This window comes from Penicillium nucicola (genome assembly GCF_028828085.1).
Source record: "Penicillium nucicola strain IBT 29836 chromosome Unknown utg000001l, whole genome shotgun sequence".
Lineage (NCBI taxonomy): Eukaryota > Fungi > Ascomycota > Eurotiomycetes > Eurotiales > Aspergillaceae > Penicillium > Penicillium nucicola.
The window spans coordinates 3,130,987-3,151,639 of NW_026643125.1; the positions used below are offsets into that span (position 1 = coordinate 3,130,987).

At 48.3% G+C, this 20,653-nt stretch overlaps 10 protein-coding genes across 10 annotated transcripts; 6 read left to right on the forward strand and 4 right to left on the reverse strand.

The window, feature by feature from the left end:
* Positions 1 to 282: 282 nt before the first annotated feature.
* N7511_001174 (arginyltransferase) lies at positions 283 to 2,162 on the reverse strand (the record flags this gene model as incomplete). The annotated part of the gene is made up of 9 exons (XM_057123599.1): positions 283 to 408; positions 468 to 715; positions 814 to 879; positions 957 to 1,054; positions 1,120 to 1,515; positions 1,569 to 1,754; positions 1,827 to 1,902; positions 1,957 to 2,001; positions 2,108 to 2,162. The coding sequence occupies 9 exons, from the start codon at positions 2,160 to 2,162 to the stop codon at positions 283 to 285; spliced, it is 1,296 nt and encodes a 431-aa protein (XP_056989332.1).
* A 985-nt stretch (positions 2,163 to 3,147) lies between these two features.
* N7511_001175 (NUDIX hydrolase) lies at positions 3,148 to 3,710 on the forward strand (the record flags this gene model as incomplete). The annotated part of the gene is made up of 2 exons (XM_057123600.1): positions 3,148 to 3,196; positions 3,283 to 3,710. 2 exons carry the CDS (start codon positions 3,148 to 3,150, stop codon positions 3,708 to 3,710), a joined length of 477 nt encoding a protein of 158 aa, XP_056989333.1.
* A 791-nt stretch (positions 3,711 to 4,501) lies between these two features.
* Positions 4,502 to 5,625, forward strand: N7511_001176 (DNA-directed RNA polymerase II core subunit RPB3; the record flags this gene model as incomplete). Its single annotated transcript, XM_057123601.1, has 3 exons — positions 4,502 to 4,555; positions 4,608 to 5,170; positions 5,238 to 5,625. 3 exons carry the CDS (start codon positions 4,502 to 4,504, stop codon positions 5,623 to 5,625), a joined length of 1,005 nt encoding a protein of 334 aa, XP_056989334.1.
* A 1,752-nt stretch (positions 5,626 to 7,377) lies between these two features.
* Positions 7,378 to 7,824, forward strand: N7511_001177 (tautomerase family protein; the record flags this gene model as incomplete). Its single annotated transcript, XM_057123602.1, has 1 exon — positions 7,378 to 7,824. The coding sequence occupies one exon, from the start codon at positions 7,378 to 7,380 to the stop codon at positions 7,822 to 7,824; it is 447 nt and encodes a 148-aa protein (XP_056989335.1).
* Positions 7,825 to 8,060: 236 nt separating this feature from the next.
* N7511_001178 (uncharacterized protein) lies at positions 8,061 to 8,461 on the reverse strand (the record flags this gene model as incomplete). Its single annotated transcript, XM_057123603.1, has 2 exons — positions 8,061 to 8,321; positions 8,369 to 8,461. The coding sequence occupies 2 exons, from the start codon at positions 8,459 to 8,461 to the stop codon at positions 8,061 to 8,063; spliced, it is 354 nt and encodes a 117-aa protein (XP_056989336.1).
* A 625-nt stretch (positions 8,462 to 9,086) lies between these two features.
* On the forward strand, positions 9,087 to 10,085 carry N7511_001179 (ketopantoate reductase family protein; the record flags this gene model as incomplete). The annotated part of the gene is made up of 1 exon (XM_057123604.1): positions 9,087 to 10,085. One exon carries the CDS (start codon positions 9,087 to 9,089, stop codon positions 10,083 to 10,085), a length of 999 nt encoding a protein of 332 aa, XP_056989337.1.
* Positions 10,086 to 10,148: 63 nt separating this feature from the next.
* N7511_001180 (amidohydrolase) lies at positions 10,149 to 11,724 on the reverse strand (the record flags this gene model as incomplete). Its single annotated transcript, XM_057123605.1, has 2 exons — positions 10,149 to 11,195; positions 11,257 to 11,724. Coding segments are annotated over 2 exons (1,515 nt in total), but the record flags the coding sequence as incomplete, so codon positions are not given.
* A 269-nt stretch (positions 11,725 to 11,993) lies between these two features.
* N7511_001181 (uncharacterized protein) lies at positions 11,994 to 13,889 on the forward strand (the record flags this gene model as incomplete). Its single annotated transcript, XM_057123606.1, has 4 exons — positions 11,994 to 12,149; positions 12,206 to 12,885; positions 12,941 to 13,400; positions 13,458 to 13,889. 4 exons carry the CDS (start codon positions 11,994 to 11,996, stop codon positions 13,887 to 13,889), a joined length of 1,728 nt encoding a protein of 575 aa, XP_056989339.1.
* A 129-nt stretch (positions 13,890 to 14,018) lies between these two features.
* Positions 14,019 to 14,571, forward strand: N7511_001182 (uncharacterized protein; the record flags this gene model as incomplete). Its single annotated transcript, XM_057123607.1, has 3 exons — positions 14,019 to 14,024; positions 14,131 to 14,307; positions 14,368 to 14,571. Coding segments are annotated over 3 exons (387 nt in total), but the record flags the coding sequence as incomplete, so codon positions are not given.
* Positions 14,572 to 17,992: 3,421 nt separating this feature from the next.
* Positions 17,993 to 20,190, reverse strand: N7511_001183 (Mg2+ transporter protein CorA-like/Zinc transport protein ZntB; the record flags this gene model as incomplete). The annotated part of the gene is made up of 3 exons (XM_057123608.1): positions 17,993 to 18,031; positions 18,097 to 19,184; positions 19,251 to 20,190. The coding sequence occupies 3 exons, from the start codon at positions 20,188 to 20,190 to the stop codon at positions 17,993 to 17,995; spliced, it is 2,067 nt and encodes a 688-aa protein (XP_056989341.1).
* Positions 20,191 to 20,653: the final 463 nt, after the last annotated feature.

A 20,653-nucleotide genomic window follows, 5' to 3' on the forward strand; every position in this document is an offset into this window, starting at 1 on the left:
TTGGCAGTTCAGCAAAGCGAGATACTTATCTCGTACTCCAAGATTAGGCCATTTGGTCTCCACAACAACCTCAATCTGAGTCTTCCGTATCGAGAGCATGGTTAGCCTCGAATCAGCAATACCAGATAAAGGACCTTCATTGACATCTATATTGCGTGTATATAATGAGAAAACATAGTAGGAAATTTAAACCGCCATTTAGCAACGCTTCAACTTCACCATAAACCATCACCATGCATCCACTTCCATGCTCCCAATGATCACAGGAAACCAGGGCACTGATCAACTGAACAAGTCTACTGCACTGTCCTTTACAATGTTAGGACCCAGGGCCGCTGCTAGTTCGGCAACCATGCCCTTGATAGACATGGGTGAAGTGATGGTTGACTTTTCCCAGTCGACCAAATCCTACTTGAAATTAGCAAACAATGCCGCCTGATGAGAGAAATGAAGCTCTCTGTACATACCTCCAAGTGGACATAGTGCTGCTTGACAACCAACAACCATTGACCCAGGTTCATAGCCTCCACTTCTGGCGCGGTCATAACACCAGGCATGTGGACATCGAACAGAGTCATCTGCTCCTCATCTTCAAGCGGCTCAATCGCAGGTGGCGGGATTCCAGCTCGATCCCTCGACATGGAAACATACGAGCGAGAATTGAGTTTCTCGGTCAACTCGCCGTCAAGCGGGTCCCAGGTTTTGCTTTCAGGGTCTGTGTAACAAAGCAAAGAAGAGTCAGGTCTTGTGCTGAATCTCAAAGGTGGCACGGCAATGTTGAAGTCTCACATCGCCACACGGGGTGGAACCTACCAAGAATGTATTGGGGACGGAAGTTGGCCTTGTAGCGCATCTTCTGACAGGAATGAATGTAGTACCCTATGTCCGGATAATTAGAAACGTAACCTCCAGGCACCACGAACAGGCAATCGTTTCAGTTTACGGCTGCGACCTACCCATGTAATAGTATCGGTAGTCGTTCTCGAGCGAAAAGGCAATTTCTCGCATCGCGCTCAGCTTGCCGAATTCCCATTGCTCGTATGCCGGGTCGTAGCTGTGGTACGGACTGTCAGCTTATCATATATCACATACGAGGAGCTGTTAATTTGTTCAGCTTACAAGACGTAGACGGAGCTGAGGCCGCTTGGCACCAGGTCCAGAACTGCGACTGCAACGAGCTCGCCATCGAGACGATAACATTGATGCCAGGAGCCGAGCTTTTTCTCGGGGCTGCTCTGCGAGCTGGGCGATCGCTGAAGGCCCGAGCAGAGGAAACGCTGAAAGTCCTTCGGCTTCCAGTGGGATACATCCTCTTTATGGATGGCCGTCTGGTACTTGCGGAACAGCTCAAACTTGGCCTGCGACACCGAGTCGCCTTCGACGTTGACTTCAAACCGATGTGCTGGTTCCAGTGGCCGTTTGGTCGCAGGATCAACAGGCCGCTTGACATAGCCGTACTCCGACTCGTGGACCGCAGTCACCACGTCGAAGTTGCATTTGCGGTGCTTTTTCTCCCTAGTCCCTTGTCAGCAGAATTCCAAGGCCAATGAACCGTGAATGTGGCCTACTCGCGAGTGCGCGGGCAGAGCCGGGCCGCCTTGCGCATATACTCCGGGCCCAAGATGAATTTGTTCCATCGGTTGATTGCCTTGCGCTGATCGCGGCGGGGCCGATATTCGGATGCCTCCAGCCTCAGCGTGTAATGGGGACAACATGACCGCTGCAGGTTCTGCTTGTAATAGAGAGACCCCGATCTGTGGATCTGTGTCAGCGTGGGTTACAGGTCATCTGCTATCAACGGCTGTCATCTATTGTGGGAGTCATACCTTCTCCAGCCGCCATTGACCAATTCCTCATAATGGTGCGGGCGTACGGACGTGGAACTGGTGTAGTACGATGCACCTGTTACGTGTCAGCTATGGGGGAAAAAATAACGAGGCCATGGGGGCACCGTACTTCCATTGCTGGACTTGCAGTAACCACACGAGTTTCTTTGATAACCTGCATGGGCATTAGTATGATATACGGTAAGTCCCTGGACCAGTGGAAGCGCCACGGGGTAACGGAGCTCTGTCTCAGTGGTTCCCTGCAGCGAAGTGGGACTGACCTAGTGGGCGGAATAGCGACAGCTCTTGCGCGCGTTCGGCGTCAACTGGTTGCATCTCGGACTTTGGCCCCTTTGGTGGCGATGGAAGATTGAGAGATGAGAGAGAAGTTGGGAGTGGGGGAGTCAATACGATGGAGGGGGGAGGGGGGGATTCCTATACGTTCTACTGTATACGGCGGTAAGGGGCTGTACAATCTACGTCTGCAGGTGGGATCAGTTATGGCTTTTTCTAGTTCTGAGGGTTTCTAGTTCTACTGTCCGTTGGAATTCTACCGGGGTCATGATCGCTATGGTCTGATCGGCCGATCTATACTCTCTGGTCGTCTTCGGGTTCGGTACCAAGCCGGAGTTAGGGTCTCTGCCCACACAGAGGGCGTTTGGCGCAGACCAGTCCTGACCTGAGACCCGATCTGAGAGAGTTTGGAGAGGGCAAAGGGCAAAAGTCGACGCATTTGGGATAGAGTCACATGACCCTATATGTAGTCTCGCGACGAGGAGAGAGAAGTAGTTTGAGTGATAGTCATAGGAATGGAAAGTGAAGCAGAAACCGAAACCGAAATAGAAACATCTTCATAGCATCCTTGCAAGTCAGAGAAGCGCCTCTGCATAGTATAGAAGCGTAATGTAAGGCCATGTCATTGTACCCGGACTGCGCCGCCGGTGCCCCTCTTCCCTTTTTCCATTCTCCAATGCTCTAATATTTTCCTGGAAACCATGCCTCATACTTCTTTCCATTCTTGTCCCCCGGGAATGATTGGGAAGACCTGATTCCTTTCTCTGTCTCAATATCCGAAGGGGAAAAAAATTTCCCTTCCCGACCGCCTCCCTTCCCCCTACAAACTCTCTCACTCTCCCCCCAAGCTCAGAGGGAGCTCGAGAGGTTCAGGACCAATTTCACTTCGAAATCAGACAGGAGTCCTGCCGCTCTTTTTTGACCTGCTTCTCTTTTTTTTTTTTTTTTTTTTTCTGGTGACCTTCACCGCGACTGCTCGTTCGGCGGTCTTCATTCTCAATTGAGTCACCACAGCACATTCAACACAATGGCACAAATACGCTCGATGGAAGCCCGCGTTGGGCGGATCAACCAACGTGAGTATTCAGCTGGTGGCTCTTGCGGGCACGTGGGGCGAGATCGGCCTGCCCCTTACGTCTCTGTGACTCTAACGGCGTGATAGGCTACGGATCGAAAGGCGAGCGACTGGTAGCTGGCGTGGTCCCCATTTCCGCCGACAAGACCAAAGTCCTCATGATTCAATCCGCAGGACCCGGAGGCTGGGTGCTCCCCAAGGGGGGATGGGAGCTGGATGAAAAAACCGCCGAGCAGGCCGCGTGCCGCGAGGCCTGGGAAGAGGCCGGCGTGATATGCATCGTGAGCCGTGATCTGGGACTCATCCCGGACATGAGGCCCTCCGGCCTGCTCACGGCGCAAGCGCCCAAAGCGTCATACCAATTCTTTGAAGTCACCGTGGAGCGTGAAGAAGCCGAGTGGCCCGAGATGCACAAGCGCAAACGGCAATGGGTGCCATACTCAACGGCGGCGACAGCGCTCGCCAACCGACCCGAGTTATTGGAGGCGTTGAATCGCAGCTCCTTGAAGCGGTAGCCCTGCGTGCACCAACAATTCTCTCTACTCTCCGACTCTCCGACTCTCCCCTCCTCCAATCTTCTATCTTCCGTGCATCGGAGAGAATTGCCTCCACCTTTGATGACTCGACATGAACTCCAAAAATTACGGTGGCTTCGTCGCTTCTGCTATTGGCTTTGTCTCCTTTAGGCTACTTTTGCATCTTTGATGGGCTGCTGCTACCCGTCTGTTTCATTCGCGACTTGATTTGTGCTTTTTGCTTTTCACCTTGATAGACACCCACAGGAGGGCTCAATAGCCAGTGGCTCCTTGCTGTCTCATTTGATATTGCTTAGTTAGTTGATGCCGGGAATGAGCTGAGATCACATTGTGCTTAGTTCGAGGCACAAATGTTGATGTTCAACGCAGCATCTGCAATCTCTACCAAATGTGAAGCACTTCTTCCACTCTCCGACCAGGAAAGTAACAAGGAAGCACAAGAAATTAAGATTCCACCAATTTTTAGGAGACAGCCGGTACTGGATAGCTATTCAAAGTACTACGTAGTGGTATACCCATGTCAGGCACTTGACTGCGTGTCCCGATTAGGAAAAGCGCAAAAAGCTGCCTCCGAGGAGCAAATCCGCGATCTCGTCCACTCCGGCTCCAACCACGCGCCCATCTTCCCTACCACAACACAGTTGGAATACTATCTCATTCTCTATTCATTTCAATTACATCCTTCAACCTTCGCTTGATCGACTTGACCCCCGCGCCAAGAACCCAGTTCGAACAAAGGTGGCAGCGACTCGCGCTGCCGCATACACACGATGGACTATGAGATGGACCTAGAGCCCACAGGGCCCCAAGTGACCGTTCGCGAGGTAGGAAAATCCATGGCCGAAATAAAAGAAGACCCTCACTGATCAACTCCAGGCCGAACCCCTCCGCGTGGACTTCAGACTCAGCTCCGTAGACCTTGCATTCGCCAACTCCCTCCGCCGCACAATCCTCGCCGAAGTGCCCACGCTGGCCCTGGACCTCATCGAAATCGAAAGCAACACCTCCGTCCTTCCTGATGAAATGCTTGCACACCGCCTGGGAATGGTCCCCCTCAACTCCAGCAACTGCGATGACCTGGACTACACACGAGACTGCGACTGTGAAGACCACTGTGTGCGCTGTAGCGTGACACTGTCCCTGCACGCCCGCTGTGGTAACGGAATCATGTCTGTCTACGCGCGTGACTTGATCGTCGTCGGCGAGCGTGTCAACGAGACAATTGGAAACCCGGTCCTGAATGACCCCGAGCAGAAGGGGCCGTTGATTTGCAAGCTGCGAAAGGGCCAGGAAATCAAGATGACTTGTCTCGCTAAGAAGGGAACCGCCAAGGAACATGCTAAGTGGGCGCCAACTGCTGCTGTGGGCTTTGAATATGATCCCAACAACAACCTCCGGCACGTGGATTACTGGTATGAGCAGGATGCCGCGAAAGAATGGTACGTATCTGATACAGATTAATTTTGGTGGGGGCATCTGGAAAGGATATTGCTGACATTTTATCAGGCCCGTTTCTGAGAATGCCGCATGGGAACCTGCGAATGGTCCTGACCAGCCATTCGACTACGATGCCGAACCAAACACCTACTACGTGGATGTGGAGAGCATCGGAATGCTCGAGCCAGACATGATCATCCAACAGGGCCTCATCGAGCTGCAGCGCAAGCTAGCACTCACAGTCTCCGTCCTCTCAGGCGAGGGCGAGGATGGCCACCCCGGAGGCATGGAAGATGCCGATATGATGGGCGCCAACGACCCTGATGCATACGAGCCTCCCGAAGGCATTGACGGTAACATGACCTCCTATGGAAATGGAGCTGCCAGTGCCTGGGGTGCGAGCGCGCAGACCCCATACGGTGCCACGCCCTATGGGCAGAGCGGCTATGGGTTCTGAGCGTTAGTCTAGAAAAAGAGAAAGCTCAAGCATGCAAGGAGTTATCATTTCTGGCGATTTGGAGGCGTACTGGTGTTTTTACATTCCCTGTCAGTTTTATGATCTATGGTCTTGGCAATAGCCGGTCCTTTAGTATGGGATTGCTCTGTTCATAATCTACAAAAGCCTTTCCTGGTTGGTCCGGTAGGCGCAAAATAGTGAATATTATCAGCTGCTATCTGCGAAGATATCTCGAGATTACCCGTTGGCGAGGCATGTCTTATATGTAACATCAAGCGCTACACGATATCATCTTAAGAAGTTCAGTCCGAGGGTTTCCAGTGGCCTTGATCATTGCTTATTATCACCTATCACGCAAACAGTCTAGCGTCATAGTTCATGCCATACTACACCACCATACCCGAAAAAAAGGCATGAAATCTGCCACGGGAACTACAGAAATCAGCAAAGGGAAAAAGAAATAGCAAAGCCCTCATCCCCAAACCTCCGTCCTAATCCGCGAGTTTTCACCATGGACCGCTAAAGCAGATACCTATGGATCTATAGCCAAGCCTTGACATTCCCTTCATCTATATTAAACACCAGATCTCCATCACAAATCCCGCTGTAGCACTATGCCTTTGCAATCATCAATACTAGATCACTGTCAGAGATGGAGTTGAAAGCGCCGCGGTTCACATCACCAGGGAAGTTTTGCAACTTCTCGTGGTGATTGCTACTGCATCCAGATCAGAACCACAAAACCATATAAGAAAACGGGGGCTACCTAGGTTTTAAATCATATCATTGATCTGGAGACTTGAATCAAAGTCGTTGGCTTCCTTGTGGGGTTGGCTAGGTTTAGTTTATGCACCTGTCATCAATACAGGTTTGGAAAACTATCGTCCAAGGTTTGGGATCTTGTCTAGTACTATCAATATGAGAATGTTGGTGCTAACTCTCATCAGATATCTTCAGTTGAATTTTGTTAGGCTGTGGAATCCCCGCCTGCTAATTGGGTGTACTAACATTGTGAGTAGTGTTGCTTCTGGGGTGGATCAACCTGGCCAGTGATTGTGCTTCTTGCGCGGTTACTTTTATTGTCTCTTTTGGAATAGGCTTTCCAGCGTATCATATATAGGGTTGGCACATGGAAATTAATGAACGCTGCCAAAGGCTAGATTGCAAGGTTTAATTAGCCCATGTTCAAGTAGAACCCCAACAAATGCCTCTTGATTGCTCGTGTCGAGAGTTTTATTACACCGTTTCACTTGATGGGAACTTGACAACGCCTGTAAATATAGAATAAGAGGCATTTGATAGAATAATGCAAAATATAGGCTTTCGGTCTCAGATTCGGTATGTTATGACGCATTAGTATACCTCACGACTAGCAACCAACTCAATAGCCAGGAATGTTTATTTCATCAACGGAGAGCCTCGGGCTGGTGAATAATCAAAAACCCACCCCGTGGGACTGCATAGCACATGTCGACGTACTATGATCATGGCCCAGTATAATCATGTGGGTAACTACTGTTGATCAACGCCTTTCCTGGCGTGTGACTTTGATAGAATAATCGTGAGCTACGAGAACCATCCGATGATATGCATTGCCATCGGAGAATCACAAACATCCCATAACAAGCTCTGGCATAGCTATATGCAATAAGTTATATTACAGGCCCGAGCATCCTACTCATTTCCTATTCCATTCCTCCCACAACTGATACCAAGACCGATTTGAAAAAACCCCCCCTCCATCTATCCACAATGCCTCTTTGGCAGATTTTCCACCCAACCGGCACCTACGAGGATCCAGCATCCAAGCTGGCCTTTTCCGAAGACATTACGAAAATGTACACGGCCGTCGGCCTCCCAGCATTCTACGTCGTCGTTCAATTCATCCCGCTTCCCAAGAGCGATGTCTTGGTCGGAGGAAAAGTAATGGCCGACAAGCCTTTTGTCCGCGTCGTCATTACACAAATCGCTATTCGGCTCCCTAATGAGGATGCGAGCTACAATAGAGTCACGGCGACCATTGACAAGATCTTGGGCCCTCATGTTGCTGAAAAGGGGTATGATTGGGAATATCATGTGGATGAAACAGAGAGGAGATTGTGGAAGATCAATGGGATGATTCCCCCGCCGTGGAAGAGTGAAGAAGAGAAGCTGTGGGTTGAGGAGAATAAGGCTGTTCCGTATGAAGGTGCATATTGAATGGCTGTTCCTGTGAACAATATTGTTGTGGCTTTTATGCAATTAAGAGATTATCTGGTGGAATGGTATAGATATTCATATTCGTGATCAATTGCATGCATCAATTGCATGCCATTCAGCGAGTCGAACAACATTATCTAACGTAGTTTTTATCAATTACGCTTAACATCAATCCAACTATCAATAGAGGCTAGTAATATAAAAGGAGGGTTTCAAATGATGTTGTATATCATGTCTCAATTAGCTACGGATTTCATCTGCGTCATCTCCGCTAGCGATATGCACTCCCTGGTCATCTCCTGCAAGGCTGACGCCAAGTCAAGGTTATTTTCAAGAGCTTTCGTGTCCAGCAACTGCTTGCTCAGATCAAAGAATGCATGCACAATTCCTTCAACGCCACTTTCCAGCTCATCTGCTCGCTTCTGCAGATCGTGGAGTGTGTCTTTTTCTCGATCGTGATGCGCTCTCTGTGCGTTGCGAAACTGTTCACGTCGTCTCTAGGCATTTTTAGCTTCAGGTTTTGATCGAGACTTCATGAACTCACCGTAAAAGTACGTGCCTTGTCTTTCAGTGGGGGTCGGCCGTCCTTGGCTATTTCCTGGCCTATTTTACGGTCACTCTCGTTTCGATCGGTCATGTTTGGGCGGAATTTTCGATCCCAAATTAGTGAAGGAGTCGGGGTATATGGCAATGGAGAAGATATTATTTAGTCCTTTATTGGCTTTATGAAGACAGTTCTCGTGGGTATGACCTGGGGTAAGGACGGCTTGTTCAAATAATCCTCTGTGCACCCACCTAGGCAGATAGAATAGATAGGTACGGCAGTCTATTAGTGCCATCGGCTCAAAAGGCTCTGTTTAAATGTTATGTCGGGGCCACATAGGTGCTGTATCAATGCTAATTGGATATCAACACTATGCATGGAACTGATGAAGTATCTGTTCAGTGCATTTCGCCCTGATTTGACCATTTTTTTCCTGTTGCTTAAAATTATGTTGGTTCTAAATCAGGCAGAAATTTTAAGAAAACAAATTCCAAGATAATTCATACATTATCCTGAAAAAAGACGGGTTCAGTCAGAGGTTGCTAAAGGGAGACAAGGACTTTTGAGCTCATGGCCAGAACAGTCGACTGTAAGTAAATGTTGACTAATCCATAATTCAGCGTCCAGTTACAGCCCTGGAGGGGTTGCCAACGAAGCTGTTTAGTTCATCCAAGCTCGTATTACAGAACCCTCAAACATACATTATTCTATTTTAAAAATGGCCAAGCAACCCAATGTCCTCTTGTTCGGTGCTGGCAGTATTGGTGCGGTTTACCTCCACCACCTCCTCCACGCCGGTTGCACTGTCACTGCAGTATGTCGCTCGAACTATACAGCAGTCCAAGAAAAGGGCTTCAGATTGCAGAGTAAGCGATATGGCGATGTGGAATATAAGCCAGACAGTCTCATCCGCTCTGCCGCCGAATGCCCTCCGGGCTGTTTTTACGACTATATTGTGGTGACCACCAAGTCACTTCCAGGAAGCAAGATCTCGACCATGGATATGATCCGACCTGCGGTGGGAAACCACGACGAAACAGCGATTGTGTTATGTCAAAATGGAATCGACATTGAGGATGAGGCCGCCCAAGCCTTTCCGAACAATCCAATCCTGAGCGGAGTCATTTACCTTCCTGCCACACAGACAAGTCAAGGAATCATCCACCATCCGGAGATGCTCGATCTTCTGGAATTGGGTACATTCCCTGCGAAGGCACCAGCCTCTCATAAGAAAGCTGCTGTCGACTTCGCTGAATTAATGATGAATGGAGGTGGAGATGTTAAAGTCCATGATGATATTCAGGTGGCCCGTTGGTCGAAATTGTTGCTGAATGCATCTTGGAATCCCATTTGTGCTCTGACACTCTGTACAGATGGTGACTTCCTACTTTCTTCATCTCCCTTTGCGCATGACCTTGTTTGGGGGCTGATGATGGAGATTGTGGAGCTGGCTCGCACAATTGGGATACCAGGAGTGGATGAGAAAACGGCCGAAGAGAAACTGATGATTGCCAAGAGAAGAGCTAGTACTGGGACGGGTCGAGAAATGAGCATGCTGCAGGATATCCGACAGGGAAGGCTGTTTGAGGTCGAGGCCATCATTGGAAATGCCCTACGTCTGGGTCAGAAATGGGGAGTCAAGATGCCGAGGTTGGAAACTGTTTATGCATTGGCAAAAGGGCGGTATGAAGCACTAGTTAAGGAGCAGATTGGCTAGTGTCAAGTAACATAACATAAAATAATAGAATCTTTAGAATTAGCGTGCTATTCAAACATACGACCACGGCTGCATCAGCTTCGCTCCGACTTTAGCATCATCTTCGCGATCACTGTTGCACCGCTTCAAGATACCCTTGACAGACTCCTGGGCCAAGTGCACGATTTCCATTTCTTTTTCACGTCCTCCAGCTGCCAACTGCCCATCTTTCACCAGGATGTCCCCGTTCACAACCGTCATATCAACATCACGACCAGTACATCCATGAACAACCGTAGTAACAGGATTAACTGCATGGCTGGAGAAATCATCACTCCAAGGCGCAGCTCCAAGTCCACCGCGTCCATACGGATCAACAACCACAAAATCCCCCTTTTTGCCTACCTCAAGACTCCCAATCTGATCTTCCAACCCTAGTGCCTTTGCTCCATTGATAGTAGCCATTTCCAACGCCACTTCGGCAGGTATGAGAGTTGCATCATGATTAACACCTTTATGCAGAATACCCGCTAAATGCATTTCTTGAAACATATCATAATGATTGCTGCAAGGCGCGCCATCTGTCCCGAGAGAGACATTGACAGGGACAGAATGAGACAACATGAGAGGGACAGGAGCAACGCCAGACGCAAGCTTCAGATTCGAAGTAGGGTTGTGCGCCACAGATGTTTGGGTCTCTGCTAGCAACGGGATGTCTACCTCGTTATCAAGATTCACCATATGAGCCAGGACAAGGCGATGAGATAAGATGTTCTCTTCGGTCGAGGTTTTGGTGAGCTGGGGACAGAGCTTTGCATCGCGAAGGAACTCCATCGCGCTGCAGCCGTAAGTATCGTTATAGATTATGCGATCCCGAGGTGCCTCTGCACAATGCATTGTGGCCGAAATTCCATTGTGAGAGCATGTTTCGCCGAGTTCACGGTAATGAGAGATTGATGTGCCTCGGGGTGTTCCTGCTGCTGCCCAGACATGAATCCTGCCGTCGTGGCTGTTGTGATGTTTTTTGTGTGAGCTTAGAAGCTCGGGTATAGACATGGCGAGGAGATCTCGGTCTCGCGGGTCGGTGATTGAGAGCTGACGATTTGTTTCGGTGAATTTGACTAGTTTGCCCTGTTTCAGTATGTGTGTTAGCAATGAGAGGTTCTTTGCGTTAAGCACGCTTCGCACATACAAGACAACCTCGGATACCCATCATACCTGCCGCAGCACAGACTTGATCAAAGCCAGCTCGGTAGGTCAGCATGGGATCAAGGAAACAGGTTGTGCCGGTCTTGAGCATCTCGGCCATGGTCAATCGTGCGGCGTTGAATCCATCTTTATCCTCGAAAACGGATTCTAAAGGCCAAATCGCATCGCAGAGCCAGTTGTGTAGTGGAAGATCTTCGGCTAACCCCCGAAGCACGGATTGAACGAGATGAGCGTGCGTGTTGATCAATCCTGGAATGATTATCTTTCCTCGACAATCAATTTCGCTAGTATAAGGTGGTAGGGGCTTGGTATACGGGCATTTCCCAACGGCGGTGATTTGGTCGCCTTCAACAAGGACGTAGCCATTGCGGATAATCTCTCGCTTTTGGTTGACTGTGATGATTGTCGCGCCATAGAATAGTTTGCCCGAGGCAAACACTGTGACTGTCATGATGACTTTCACCAAAACCAAATGAGGGAGCTGAAGTTCCGGGGAGTGTATTTATTCCCCAAGTTTCCCCAGATTCTCGGCCGACGCTAAGCAATCAGCGGCTTATCTCGCCGGCCGAGGAACGATACACCACTGGCACTTTGATATCAGGTAAAGATACTGTTATCATCGAGGTCTTGGTCTGGAGAAGCTATATATCATGATGGGGGACTATCCTGGCGCATTATGCTGGTCTACAGACATTCGAAACCTGCTTGTCCTGAACCATCATGGGCGATCAACGGCGATTTCCAGAGAAAGAAGATACGCATCTAGATTCAGACGACACGAGATCGCAAATAGTTGAAGTTTCGCCTGTCGCCGAAACCCGATGGCAGTACCTATATCGATATTTTACGACGAGAGAGGGATGGATCGGTGACTATGTACGAGGACTGTCCTATCCGTGACTACAAGCCCTAACGAGAAACGAACCTTCCAGGACTATGTGTATCTGGTGACGCCGAATATCTGGCCCTTGAATAAGAAGTACAAGGACTATGAGGCTCCATTTTACGGCTTAAACGACGAAGTCCCCATTCTCCTCACAATCATCCTGGGCCTTCAACATGCCTTGACCATGATTGGATCAGTGGTCTCGCCCCCTCTTGCTCTTGCAAGCGGTGCCTTCTATCTTTCTTCTGAACAAAGTCAGTACCTCGTCTCAGCGGCCTTCATCACAACCGGAATCGCAACAGCCATGCAGGTGACACGGGTTCATCTGACAAAAACACCCTTCTACATCGGCACTGGCCTTCTCTCAGTAGTCGGTCCGACATTCGATATCCTGGCTATTGCATTTAGTTATGCGGACATGCGTTATACGAATGGAACATGTCCCACCTCTGCTGATGGATCAAGACTTCCATGTCCGGATGCCTGGGGTGCCATGCTCGGTACTATTCTCTGCACTGTCTGGATTCAGATCTTGCTATCATTTGTTCCGCCGAAGACACTGAACAGGATATTCCCCAAGATTGTGACGGGTACACTTCTTCTTCTCGTCGGTGTTTACTTGATTTCCAGTGGAATGGAGAACTGGGGTGGCAGCTCGAATTGCAATGGTGGCAAGGGCTTTTATGCTCTCTGCCCTGATACTGCAGCTCCAAAACCACTGCTATGGTAAGTCCATACAGTCTCGGCTTTCGGCAAGACGAATACTGATTTATGCATCTAGGGGACATCCCAAACTCATCGGTCTCGGGTTCAGTGTTTTCGTAACGATTATTATTGTCGAGCTTTTCGGGTCACCGTTAATGCGCTCTGCATCTGTGGTCTTTGGATTGGCAGTTGGATGTGCGATATCCGGTGCCACTGGGTATTGGTCACACACTAATATCGACGCCGCCCCAGTCGCGACGTTCCTCTGGGTTCATACTTTCAAGCTGTCCGTGGATGGAGCATTGGTGTTACCTCTTCTCATTCTCTTCATTTGCGAGGCTGTCAGTTGCATGCCGGATATTCTGGCCACTGCCGAGATCTCAGGAGTGGAGATTGATGGCGTCGAGTTCAATAGCCGTATCCAAGGTGGCATTCTCTGTGATGGTATTGGTAGTTTGATCAGTGCTTTGGGGACGGGCTTGCCGATGGTCAGCCAGGCTGGAAACAATGGTGTTATCTCTCTGACTGGATGTGCTGTAAGTTCTCTTCGTTTCTTGGGCTGGGAGTGGTGATGCTAACGCGATACCAAATAGAGTCGGAGAGCAGGATGGTGCGCTTCAGGTTTCCTCATCCTCATGGGAATCTTCGGCAAATTTGGCGCTGTGTTTGGCTCTATGCCTCCGTCTGTCCTTGGAGGCATGCAAGTTTTCCTCTACAGCACGATCGTCGTTGCGGGTATCAAGGTTCTCAGTCTGGTTGAGTTTACGAGACGCAATCGTTTCATTCTCACCACTGCGCTTGGTATTGGATTCATCGATATTGTGTCGCCCAGCTGGTTTGCCCAGATCTTGGATTACAGTGGCTCGAATGTGCGACTACAGGGCTTTGAACAGGGTATCAATTTGATGGTTGAGACTCCGTTTATCATTGCTGCTGTTGTTGGAGTTTTTATGAACTTGGTGCTGCCCTATGATGGGAATCAGAAGATTGATAGGCGTGAGGGAAGACCTGCACTGCCTACTTGACTGTTTGGCTTCTGGTATGATTTAATTTAATTGACTAATAGTTTTATACGAATGCAGTTCAGCTTCATGCAGATTTGTATATGATCGCTTTGGAATTTAGTGGCGCTCAAGGCCAATAGAATGCCCAGAATGCTTGTATAAAGACAAAGCCCTTCGGGAGGCGCGCTGTCAGAACCACCTAATCACATCTAACCACTACTTCACAGAAACACTCTAGAAGACTCGCACTGATCGTTAAAAGGAGGCGTTTCGCGAAGCCCTTAGGTCACGCTTTGATGTTGATACACTATCAACAGAGCCTCTGTTACGCTCTGTTAATCTCCAAGGGCTTTTCAATACACTTCTTCAGATAACAGTACTAGATATGACACGCTTTGCTTACGAGGAAGCATTAGATTGCATGGTTGCCTATTACAAGGTTTGCCATACCAGCCGCATAACTCAACTGTTTGATTGACCAGTGAAATATCGAAAATAGGTTGCGCTGAAGCGTTTTGTTGACGACATTGCGACTCAGGCGGTTAAAGTCAAGCTTCTGGGCGCATTTCCCACACTCTTTACCCCCATGTCTGTATTTGGGATGTCTAAAGACTTGGTCACTCAAATAGCAGGGGAATCTGACGAGAGCCGGTGTCTTCGACAGCAGCTGAACAAGAAATCATGGATCCTCACGACGGGGTCAGGTACGTGCAGACGTTTCATTAGCATTAGAGGCCTGGGTAATAGAACTGAATCCCTACATATATGCTTGTACTAATTTATCCTTAGATTCGAACAATGAGATGCGATCTAGGTTACCAGCAAGTCTTGTTATATCGTATTATGGCTCTTGTTGCTCGATCGAACCCCATGAAGAAGCTGATGCGATTGAAATCAAAACAAACAACGCCGCTTCCAGATCATCTAGCCCAGATTTACCAGAGCAAACTACGATAGATGATTGCGTGTCGGATTATATTACAGGGACGGTGGAGTTGCCGCTAGCCCCTACTGTAACAAATGTTGCCAGGAAGAAGAAAAGGGGGAGAGCTTTCCACAAAACTCGAGCCCCTATCGAACCCGCTGGTGATACTTCCGTTGAGTAAGTGCATTTCTAAGAAACTGCACAGTGAGGGTGGTTCGGGCGTATTCTTGTTTTGCACCAGAATGGCTTTTCTGTTCTTCTATTTTTTAGACCATAGTATCGTGTAGGATCCGCGTATAATATATCTCATAGTTCGGTCATTGGCTTTGATCTTTTTTTATTTGTTATCGTGTCTTTTCATTGTCTCGTTAGAAGATTCATACTATCGCCTAGGTATCTAATATCAAACGGTATACATAATCAATCGAATGTTACTTCATTCTATTTTTTTGCCTACGCCCTACGCGCTACTAGGTGTCGGTGTTTTTGCCACTACTCTCGAACCGTCTGCACAGATAGACTCTATCGTACACTCCTATAATTTGGAATTTCCCCTTTCTATGTACTACTATCTATTCACTATGAATATCTTTTATCTTATCTCTCTACTAATCGAAGCCACGCCACTGACCCCTTTGCCCACATGGGCCGCAATAGGTACCGGCTTAGAGTGTAATTACCCCGCCGAGGTCTTATATGTGTTCGAATTCTACGTATGGGTGCAACATATTATGAGAGAAGATGGCTTCAATGTAGGTATCTGTGTAGCGGAGAGGCGAGAAAAGCTACTACCGAGATGACATACATGAAGACATAAGCCTTCGAGTCTAGAGTCATTAATCTTCGTCATCGGTCAATCTTCTAATCAAACTAATGGAAAGGGCCTTGGTCAGCAACCCGAGACTTATCAAGCCATTAAGTGCTGTTCCAATCCACCCAAATGCCATCGCTGCAGGTCCAACATGGCCGGTGATTTGGCCGTAGCTCAATTTTTCTGCCATATCCGCTGCTGCTGCTGAGTTGATATGCTGCCATAGAATGGATATGAAACTAAATATAAACCCTATGACCGAAGCCCACAAGGCAGCTTGTAATACTTTCCACGAAGGGAAAGGCCTGACTTCAATGTCATCACCATAGTCATCGCTATCCTCGTGCCACCCAGGAAATGTTCCGAGCAACAGGAAGCAAATAGCAGATAGGGCAGCCACAATAAATCTGACATTGGGGGAATCAATTAGCGACTTTGAATGATTTGATCTCAAATATATGAGAAAGAGCTCGAAAACTAACAGCAGTCCGTCAAACACAATATTCTCCTTGAAGCTGTTGGCGATATAAATCAAATTTAGTGGATCATGAGTGGCATTCGTTGAACGGCCCGAGAACTTCACGATATTCGCTAAGCTTTTTGCACTCGTCGAACAAATCCACTGCCCATCCTGAGGCATAATGCAGAGACCCATATATCCTGCTCGGACTTGGAGATTTGGCGGATCGCCACTCCCCGTCACGTTTTGGACTGCATGGGCGATTCTTGTGCTCACTATAGTTTCATCTGAAATCATCAGCGAGTCGAGATTTCTGTATTCTAATGACAGCAAGTACACATGGCTAAGCCTGCTGGAGCTGCATCCTGCAAGTAAAAGTGCTATTAATGCGTGTGAGTTGGGTTATCCCGATAGAACTGGCGCGAGCATGTGGCAATCAATTTTTTACCTAAAAATAGGACTTCAACAGCCAGAGCAAACATAAAAACATGGTGGTATCCGATTGATGGAAGCCTCGCTGGAGATTTCACGTTAGCACGTTTGGGGGGTCTGACAACTCCGCTTCCTGTCAAGATACACTCACACCACATCCTTGACAATGTTTTAATGGGTCGTGGATCAAGCCTGGGGAGAATCTTGTGTCAGGTTCAATATGAGGCCACCCGAATAGAATAAGGGACCTCGGGATGGCTTTCGTGAGTGTAACAAAAAGCTTCTTAATAATTTCAGCTCAGCTGCGGGGTGATTGTGGAAGAACAAGCCACTAGTCGCGCTCAAGTTGAATGCAGCTGAGCCGGCATGAGTAGCCATTAGTATCCTCCGTGGCGCAGCTCATTATGCACTTCATGCGCCTTTTGAACTGAGCTTCGGCCAAGAGGCTTCGGCCTACCGCATCTTGCACTTGGTCACCTTTTGTTTTTCCTTTTCTTTGCAGGTCCGAGATACTTGGGATCGTGTCAAGTTGCCCAGGTGTGCCTGTCTCGGTGACATAGTATTTAAATGCAAGAGAGACCATTGACAGAGGATCAATGGCATGGCACTTGAATCCCGCATAACAGAAAGATCATAAATACTGAGTAGTCAATGCTCAATTGCGGCCTCTTTTGAGAGGCCATCTCCGCAAGGATAATACATTGACTGCTGAACATGGAAGATCTAGAAAAACTGGATACTCAAGTGCTCCTAACGATTGCGAAATTCGATATACTGTGATAGAAAGTCTGCGCTACTAAGGACTGCTAACGGAGAGCGAATGCCACCATGAAATAGCATCAGATGAGAACACAAGGAGATCACTAAGGATGGTGATGGATGAGACTACCTCGGGCACCCATTACACAGGCGGGGGTGGGCTGACTAAGTATCGAGGCCTGAAATGTCGACGGCGAGGCCTTGAAGTAATCACCTCGATACCACGGCTGAGGCTGAGAGCATAAAGCAGCAAAGCAGACAATGATAGGACTGCAAAACCGAGACTCGCGCCGACTTTTATATCAATAGCAAGAGAGCATGTCCACAACAAAGCCAGTGGAATGACTATCGTTGTAACCAATATACCTGCCCAACGGAGAGATTTTGTGAGCCATGGAGGCGCCCGAGACAGAGATTTTACGAGCCATCGAGGTATCCAAAAGAGAGACTTTGTGAACCATCGAGGCATCGAAAAGAGAGACTCTGTGAACCATCGAGGCATCAAAAAGAGAAACTTTACGAGCCATCGAGGGAATCGTGGCCAGAGCCTATCCATGTTCGAATCGTATTGTAGGACGAACACCACACCTAAAGGGACAATGGTTGCCAGTATAATCCCCAGGCTCACTGCAGTCCTGAGGCCAGAACTGAGGTTTTGGGTCCCAAGGATTCCAGTTGGTATCGCAATGACGACTCCAGTCAGCAATAAAAAACTGACCAAGAGTCCAAGTTGCATCTTAAGCCACCGAGTCGCTATCCAAGTCATACTGATCGCCCTTTTTCCAGATTTCGAATAGTTTGATATCAATGTGTCCACCATCCATTGAACGATTAGCCCCACGGAAAGCGATCGAGGTTTGACAGAAATTCCATTTTTCTCGGCATACTTTCTGATGTCGGCTTTCATGTCTATCTTCATTTGTGTGAGCCATTGGCTGCGCATGACAATTCGCATAGTGTATGAAAAACCTGTTGCTACAGCAGCCACAGCGAAGAAATAACTAGCAGGAACTGGATTGGAAAATGGTTCAATCTGCATCCCAAAGACAGTTGCTGCGAACGAGAGAGGAATGAATATGAAGGCCAGCTCAGTAAGTCTTGTCACTGCATGTGCTTCAGCAATGGATCTGTGACTATCAAGAAGCGCCATGTTGGATGTCAAAGAGACCGACGTGACTCGTAACCGCTCCAGCACTCGCTGGATTTCTTCCAAGAGAGTCTTCAGGTCTAATATTCCATTTGATACATTCTCTGGCCCGTCCTCATGAGCACCACTGGGGCCAATGTTTGCCACGAAAGCAACAAGGGGCTTTATAGATGCAGTGAACTCAGGGAGCTCTCGTTGTGCACGACTGATGATCTGGCGCCATAGGTACAGGCGATCTTCCATCCGTGTATCGTCTGTGATTTCAATATCTATTTCATCAAGAGTCTGGCACAATTGCTTGAGCAGGGTGAACATGTCCCGGCATATTATTTGTAGCAAGGGAAATGCCAGGCTAATGTGACCAGCGCCAGGCTTCAATGCATCGCAGAGCTCATCGCGCGTAGATCTGGTCCGGGTCAATGAAGCAAGGAATTCAAGGGTCGGTTCTTCATTTCGGAATATTTGGTCCAGGTTGACTGCCATTTCCTGGCGCGGGGCCATCTGCTCGATGATGCACCTGCGTACTGGATCCTTATCGACGTATTTAGGTTTTTCTCGTCGCTTAAATGGATTTGTCGATCCGTTTTTCTTCGTACGCCGTGACAGATCATCCTCGTTTGTCCTTGAAAAAATTGCACCGCCCTCTACAAGGTTGCCGTCATCCCCTGCATCGGGAAGTGGACGCGATGTTTCTTGAGAACGTTCTGGCTGATGTGGAGGTTCTTTCTTGATCAATCCCTGCTGCTCACTGATCCAAGGAAGGGGATCAAGGAGGACAATCACTTTAGTCTGCATTAGTACTAGCCTTCACGAATCACTTCAACATTGGAGAAGCTCACCAATCTCACAATCTTGATCGGGCAGGCTCCCTTTCCAGATGGAAACTTTCTCTTCCCAGCCACATTCTCTGCTCACTCGTATTGTTTTGGCAGGATCGGTCCATAGATCCCACTCCAAACGAAATATGTTCGTTTCGACTCTGGTGGTAAGTTTACCGCTGCGAGTGAAATGCTCTGTTCTGTCACGGAGCAGGTCGGGCATGTCGCGACTGGAGAAGTATGTAGGTGTCCTCCAAACGGGTCGGAACCACTTCATGCAGACATAGGACTTTCGCAGCGAGCCCGTTCTCCATGTCTTGGATAATGGCTGATTAAAGTTCGCTCCCGAATATCCGGAGTTTAGTAGGTGCTCTTCGAAGAATTCTGGATTTATTCCGAATCTTGTTGCAAGAATTTTGATTGTACTTTGAGAGAGGTCCTCCACTAAAATCAGCCTATGGCGTACATCGGTCCTATCTCCCAGCGACGGGAGTTCCCGGGCATCCTCAATAGGCTGTGAGTAGACAGATTCGTCGCAAAGGTAATCGTAGTAAATTATTGATGACCTATCATGGCGGGACACTGCCTGCAGATTCCCGTTTGCGATATGATCCAGGGCCTTGCTCGCATTTTGAATGATATCTTTATAAAGGAAGCGTGGGCATTTATTTTCCTCCTTCCTTCTCTTCCTCTCGGGCTGTTGGACCATTGGCAAATTATCAGATGAAGGCAGTCTAACAGCGGAGGGAATGAGAGGTGCGTCGAACATTTGCAGTGCGTACAATGAGCGCCCAATCTCATCTTCGCTTTCTCGGCCGCTTGCTTCTTGAGTTGCTGAATAACCAGATTCGGATTCCGGTAGGCTGGTAGCTTCGGGGATTCCCCCGTTTGCTCGAAGATCAAGGCGTAAAATGTCCTCCAACGAGCTCCTGGCGTTCAAATCAGGGCCAGTGAATCCTATATTCATCATGGCGTCTGTGCAACTCGACTCATTCTGATTGAGGGGTAAGTTCTAGTAACACTCTTCGTCTAGGGTGGAGCCTTCCTGGAATAACAGGAGTGGCCTACTATGTGCGAATATGGTTGATCTTCGGCCGTGTGTAAAGATGCAAAAAGAACGCAATATCAGTATATACTTAGAGATAAAGTAGAGAGTTCATGAAGGTGAGGCAAGAATGAGGGGCATTTTCTCCCCACATATACCCCCTGTAACGACATGTTTGGTACAATTTTCAGTGCCTTACGCGGATGGCATTCGCTTAGGCTGACGCTACTCTTTGTCTGATACTTACTTTTTGAATGATTCGAGCACCTGTAGATCTAATTAGGAAAAATTGGCTTTCCATGCTCTCTGGTCCTGAACCTCTGTAAGAAACAACATACTAAGATAAATTAGACAAATTGTTCCCTGGAGCTTGCAGACTTCAGCCAGA